Source organism: Dromaius novaehollandiae, chromosome 19 (assembly GCF_036370855.1).
Source record: "Dromaius novaehollandiae isolate bDroNov1 chromosome 19, bDroNov1.hap1, whole genome shotgun sequence".
NCBI lineage: Eukaryota > Metazoa > Chordata > Aves > Casuariiformes > Dromaiidae > Dromaius > Dromaius novaehollandiae.
The window spans coordinates 4,941,984-4,948,510 of NC_088116.1; the positions used below are offsets into that span (position 1 = coordinate 4,941,984).

A 6,527-nucleotide genomic window follows, 5' to 3' on the forward strand; every position below is an offset into this window, starting at 1 on the left:
GACTAGGTGAGGTTCTGAGAGTTCACTAACGCTATGAATACCTAACAGTGAAATCAGACCTTGCTAACCTCCATTTCTAAGGCTGCATTTTTTTGACATAGTCCAAAATCCCCTCAGAAGAGAGATGTCCCAGCTGGAGGCATTCAAATATGTAGAGACACAGCTCAGGAAATCCAGCTTTGTTTTATTGAGTGTAAAATCAAGTGACATAGCAGTACAAATAGCAGTGTATCTTTATAGTAACAAAAATAACTTCAGCTTGAAAGCCTTAAAATTTACCACTGAATTCTTAATAGTTACAAAATTCAAAAGCATTATTGTAATAATTCAGTAGATACAAAAACGGTAAATAGGCATCTGCTGGTGTGTACAGAACAGTCTGAGATGCATTAATCACAATATACCTACATGGCACAGCAGTAATGTACTGAATAAGTTAGTCTGCCATCTCCTCGTGTTCTATTTACAACAGCTTACCTGAAGACTGCTTAAGGAAAGTATAGATATGTATAAATCAACTGAGGTGGATTAAGAACTCCAGTTTTCAGATAATTGTAAAGCTAGCTGGTTAACAAACCACTGAGGATGCTAGATGATTAACTTAGTTTTGCAGCAAGAATCTTAATCCTGTGGTATGTAATTGTTTTAAACAACTTAGTAGCTTACTAGAAGTTTAAATTTGGTCAAGAGGCACTTATGCAAATTACTGGCATATTCATCTCTTCCATCCCATAAATCAGTAATTTAAGGAGAGTCTTCTACAAGAGACAAACCAAAATCCACCCTCTCCACCTGATGCCTGATAGAAGTGGTATAAAGAATGGGAGACTACAGATACGAGCAGCCCCTTTGGTAAGTCCAGCAACAGTGTTTTCTTTACCTGCTCATATTGCTCTGTATTCCTGCCATTTAATCTTGATTCATTTGGTGTTACGAATTACTAAGGAACAAGGAGAATTAAGGTTTCAATCTGATAACAAAGATGAATTGTAGTGTCTAAGAGCTTTTAGCACACTTCACAGGTACTAATCTAACTCCCCTGTATTACTCTGTTGTTGTCTCTTGTCTGAAGAAGCTGTTCTGTACAGGGAATTTCTTTGCAGTAAACCATAATGCCCAAACCCTTCAGCATACTCTGTCTAGCTAGCACACAGTGTGAGATTAGTACAGTGCTCCTCCCTGCAGCAGTGTGCAACTCTTAATTGGCATTTTAACTTGATAGAACAGGAGGACAGGACAGCTCACATCTACAAGCTTGACCACAGCAAACCCTCTGATCTTCCTTGGCAGAAGCCATACTTCCTTTTGAAATAGGAAGCTTCTGTGCTACAGATGAATCTCCTCAAAGTTGAGGCTCCTCCAGCTGCTTCCTTAAATAACTAGTATTTGTCCTGTCCTCCTGAAAACCGTGACTACTATACAGTCTTACCATGTACCTGCAGGGAAGACTTTAGAGAAGCACTCTGCTTAGAGAACTAGAGTTTTACTACTGTCAATTACACCAGAAAAAGAAAAATAGTGTTTACCACAGGTAGGAACATGCACTCCTTCCAGACAGCCTGCTCAGGTCTAGTGTTTGCTTCCTTGCTTGATATCCAGTCTATGTCTCTCCCTCCCCAACCCTTCCCCAACCTCATGATTGATTAGGACATCATTGATTGTTGCACAGCCTTCTGCAGAGATTGCCTGGTCACCAGCAGCCGCACCACTTCTTCGTTTCTTTTTGTCAGCCTCTTCCTGGCTTGGTCATGAGTTACCATTGTCATATCCCAGCCATTCACCTAGAAAAAGAACATAAGGTGCTTCAATAGTCACAGATGGAGCAAGTCTTGAGAAAGCAGGGCAAGCCTGACGCACGGAGGCAAGGTCTCAGGCTGCCCCATCTCTGGGGGGTTCCCTTAGGCCATCTAGGCCTAGCAGCTCTTCTCTAAATCCAGCTACTGGAAACAAAAATCAGAGGCACGCGCACAGACTCACAGGAGTCTGGTCACTTCTTTCACTGTGTAGCTCTATAAGAGCAGTTAAGTGACGTTCGGCATAACCCCACAAACTGCCCTGGAAAGTACCTAGAAGGCAGTACTTTCCCCCAGCAGAAACTTCTCTGCAGTGCACACCTGGGTACTGCATAGCTGGGTACGGAATTAGTACTTGTCTTATGTTGGTGTTTACCTGCATGATCTTATCTCCGATCTGGAGCCCTGCAACTTCTGCTGGGCCTCCTTCGGTCACCCTCGTTACATAAATACCCTGGGAAAAAAATTAAGTGCTCATTTACTACATATGGAAGTATTAAATACTCAAAGGGCCACTTTACTGACAATAGAAAAAATACTTCGTAGTATATTACCAGATTCTAGTTAAAAACAGGTTTGTGTGATGCTGGAAAGTAAAGTCGCACAAGAGCTCACGTCAACGCAAGCCTGTCTGCAGATGATTACATGGCAGTGGAATAACTTGTCAGCCGTGTGAGATGACAGAATACAGATGCACGTGAGTATGCGCAGCATTTTGCAGAGATAGTTGCTACTGAAAGCAAAGAGCATCTGACCTTGTCAGTCTTATCTTCAGAGAAAGGATTCTGAGTAGGGTCCTGATCAATGCCACCTCCAATGCTGAATCCTAGAATCAAATTGTCACCTTGACGAAGCTTATGTATTTCAATTCTTTGCTAAAAAGAAAAGAGAATAACTGAGTATTGTGATCACTGGAAGACATCTTAAGTCTGTTTCAGAAACAGACACATATAAGCCAGTTAGATGTTTCTTTTGCAGAGATGCTATAAACCTCAGTTAACTCTACTAGAAAAGGCTGTATCACAGCCGTGGTTAGAATAAGAGCCACGTATCAAATCCACATCTGTTGCAAGCAAGCAAACAGCTCTAAAACTCCTTGGCAGAAGAAACTATTACATAGCATTTGTTGTCCACCAGTGACATATAGCCTTGGTGCTAACTACAACTGTCTCTAGACTGTTCTCAGCCCTGCCACAAAACTGCGTGGCAGAAAAGCATCTGCAAGCTCATCCCAAGGGTTCTCGTGCCACCGTATAGCCAAGCGTCTAACCTAGCCAGTGCTTTACCGCGGCACTGAGAACAAGGGGGAAGCGCTAAGAACCGAGAGCAGTTCTCCTTAAACGTGAGTCAAGGCTTGCTAAGTAGCAGTCACTCATATCTAGATTCATCTTGCTTTTTGTCCAAGTGTCTTGTGTTCTTGCATAGCCTTGTCAATGGAAATACTAGCTATTAGCAGAATAGTTCTTTTTAGATGTCGTAAGTTATCAGTTTGATTTTTTTATAATCTGAAGGTACGTAAGTTCCTTGCTGACTGAAGAACACAGGCATCTGACAAACTACAGAGTATTGAAGTTCTGTATAACTGGGAGCTTGCAGGAATTTCTGAGCCAAGATGAAGAGCCAGGATCTTTAACGGGAACAACAGCCGCTCAGAAGGTGCTTCTCAACTTCTGCCTCAGTCAGGAGCTGAGCTTCCTGGGTGGCAGTAGGCTCAGGATCTCACTGGGATACAAACTGCTTTGCTACACCAGGACAGCTGACACATCCTCAGGGACATCTGCTCTTCCACCATTAAAAGCAGCACAGCATATTCCAGCTAGGTCAACAGTCAAACCACCCAGAAGGGCAATTAAATTAATTTAGTATTTTAATTAGTGACAGAAACAATACAGCGACCCTTGCTTGTGTTCTATTTTCTGATTAAGGTGTTTAACATTTTCTTAAAAGCTCTGCTTCGTAAAACTCAAACACACAAGACAGGTCCTTGCCCTGTCCATGTCAGGCAGTTGCATTCAGCAGAGGGCACCGAACAAAGCGCTCAGCCAGTCGCTCCTGCCACATTACCCCAGAAACAGCGTAGGAAAACATCAGGTCTTGTGCAAAACGCCCTGTACAACAAAGGGGAACAGGCTCCTCTGAGGGAGGCTCCTGTATCAAGCTATAGCAGGATGTAAGAACTACTTATGGCTTCTTCTCTCAAGCAGCACCCGAAGAGAAACCCGCGGGTACCGCAGCCGCAGAGAGACGCCGGGGGCTGGGAGGCGGGTCCGTCCCGTAGCGCTGCCAAGGGCGGCCGCGGGCCGAGCGGCTCCGCGGGGGAAGCGTTGGGGCCCGAGCGAACAAACAGGCGTTTATGTCCCTCGACCAGCGGCCCGGGGCGACCCACGGCAGCCGGGCAGCCCCCGGCCGGGCCGGGCAGAGCAGCCCCGGCCCCGGGAGCAGCCACCGCCCCGGCCCCGCCCGTCGCCCGCGACTGCCCGAGGAGGAGCCGATTCCCGGCGCGGGGGCGGGAGGCGCCCCGGCCCCGCGACCCCCCGCGGCAGCCCCCACGACCCCCCCGCCCCGGCCCTGGCTCACCACCACGGCGGTGACCGGCTGCCCCGGCACGTACGACATGGCCCCGCCGCCGCCGCCGCCCGAACAAAGCGCCTCGCCCGCCGCCGCCACCGCCCCGCGCAGCCGGCCAATGGGGCGCCGCCTCGCCCGCTGCTGACGCGCGGCGCCGGAAGCCAGGCCGCTCTCCCGGCGGCCCCCGCGCCAAGATGCCCGACAGGCGCTTCCGGCGGCGCGGCGAGCGGCTCTGCGGCGGCGGTAGGTCGGGGCGGCGCGGCGGGGGCGGCGGCCGGGCCCGGGGCCGGGACTGACGGGCGGCGCGCGGTGTCCCCCGGCAGGGTGCGAGGCGTGACGGCTGGGCCCGGCCGGGGGTGCCGCGGAGCAGCTCGCCGCCGTGGATGAGAGGTACGGGCCGGGCCGGGCCGGGGAGGGGGGGGGGCGGCGGCGGGCCGGGAGCGGCGGCAGCGGCTCGTTACCGGGGGCGGGGGGGAATCGCCGCCGCCGTCGCCCAGCGCGCGTGTGCTCTGCCGCAGGCTCGCCGGGAGGGAGGCGATCCCCGGAGCCGGCGGGCGGCCATGGCCGCGGCGGCGGCTAAGCGCGAGGGGCCGCAGTTCATCAGCGAAGCGGCGGTGCGCGGCAACGCGGCGGTGCTGGACTACTGCCGCACCTCGGTGTCGGCCCTGTCGGGCGCCACGGCCGGCATCCTCGGCCTCACCGGCCTGCACGGCTTCGTCTTCTACTTCCTGGCCTCCGTGCTCCTCTCCGTGCTGCTGGTGCTGAAGGCCGGGCGGCGATGGAACAAGTACTTCAAGTCCCGGCGGCCGCTCTTCACCGGGGGGCTCGTGGGGGGCCTCTTCACCTACGTCCTCTTCTGGACTTTCCTCTACGGCATGGTCCACGTCTACTGAGGCGGCTCGGAGCCGCCTCGGCCGCAGTGTTTTTTCTCAGTGAAGCAGGAGGACTGTTGCCAAAAGAGTCGACGACACCACTAGGCCAGCTTACCTTTTAAACCGTTGTTCATTGCTCGTATTGTTAATACAGTCAGTAAATTATGTCAGAGCACAAATGAATCGGTAGCACTGTTCTAATTAAATTCATTGTGAAACATCACCTGGACATCGCCTGTGAATGTGTGTGTGGCGGTGAAGGGATGCCTTTCGTTGCAGTCGCATCCATGGGTTACAGTCACCTTAGCACCTTGCATCCCCTGCATTTTAGGATTAGAAATACCAGTCATCTTCGCTTGTAGTTTTGCTGCTGGCCCTGCTTCCAAAGACTGGTAACACATCACCCTAAGAATAATCCACTGACACAAGGAAGTGGTTCACAGTAGTATGTAATTAAGGGTACGTAAAGGTTTGGTACAGAAGTATATTTGAGTCGCTAGTGCAAATGTTATCTTTCACAGTTGCTATACGTACACTATAAATAAATGCCATTTTCATGGGCACTCTGTACTGCCATATACAAAAATCAGTACATAATATTCTCGAAAGTCAAATGCTTTGCTCTGTTTTGAATACCATTGTGTCCAATGAAATACAGGCAACCAAAGGAGAAGTACAGTATCGGAGGAACTGCTCGCTCAGTCTGTGCTGAACACACCTCTAAGGCTGCTAGCGTTTTCCCCAAGCGAACAATATATTAGTCGGGTTCTGCATGTCTTCGGCAGGAACCGAAAGAAAAAAATTCATCGTCTAATATACACGTAACCTCTCTTTGCTGTAGAGGTGATCCTGCAAACAGTGTTTGATTGGTAGGTTCAAATGAAAGGCTCCAAACTCTTGTACAGTGTCAGTGTTTTGTCCTGCACTTCCCTCCACAGCCCATGTTGCTCCATCTGGTTCTTTGAATCAGTCGTTGCTTCACCAGAACCTTCTTTAAGATATTCCCTGTTTATGCTGTACAAAGTTATTTTTACAACATGAGGTACTGTATTTAAAAAAACTTTACTGAAAAGTCAGCTTTTAGTGAAATACAGAGTTATACAAAAGGTAGATTTGATACCATAAACCTTGCCTCAGTCATGGTGCCTGTGATCTTTTGGAGGAAACATGGTCAAGTTTTTAATTCCCTCAGTAGCGTGCTTTGACAGATTCATGCCTTCAGAAAAGAACTGGCACTTGTTACCCATTAATGGGTATCTTTTATACACTTGTACTATTCAAATAGTTTCTAAAC

At 49.4% G+C, this 6,527-nt stretch overlaps 2 protein-coding genes across 3 annotated transcripts; one reads left to right on the top strand and one right to left on the bottom strand.

The window, feature by feature from the left end:
- Positions 1 to 164: 164 nt before the first annotated feature.
- Positions 165 to 4,540, bottom strand: TAX1BP3 (Tax1 binding protein 3). The gene is made up of 4 exons (XM_064523193.1): positions 4,371 to 4,540; positions 2,549 to 2,668; positions 2,170 to 2,247; positions 165 to 1,781 (listed from the first exon to the last, which is right to left on the bottom strand). Exons 1-4 carry the CDS (start codon positions 4,407 to 4,409, stop codon positions 1,644 to 1,646), a joined length of 375 nt encoding a protein of 124 aa, XP_064379263.1. The 5' UTR covers positions 4,410 to 4,540; the 3' UTR covers positions 165 to 1,643.
- Positions 4,513 to 5,456, top strand: EMC6 (ER membrane protein complex subunit 6). 2 transcript variants are annotated; one of them, XM_064523194.1, is made up of 3 exons: positions 4,513 to 4,604; positions 4,685 to 4,751; positions 4,880 to 5,456. In XM_064523194.1, the coding sequence occupies exon 3, from the start codon at positions 4,922 to 4,924 to the stop codon at positions 5,252 to 5,254; it is 333 nt and encodes a 110-aa protein (XP_064379264.1). In that variant the 5' UTR covers positions 4,513 to 4,604; positions 4,685 to 4,751; positions 4,880 to 4,921; the 3' UTR covers positions 5,255 to 5,456. The 2 variants fall into 2 exon arrangements, with proteins under 2 accessions (XP_064379264.1, XP_064379266.1); XM_064523196.1 differs by lacking the exon at positions 4,685 to 4,751.
- Positions 5,457 to 6,527: the final 1,071 nt, after the last annotated feature.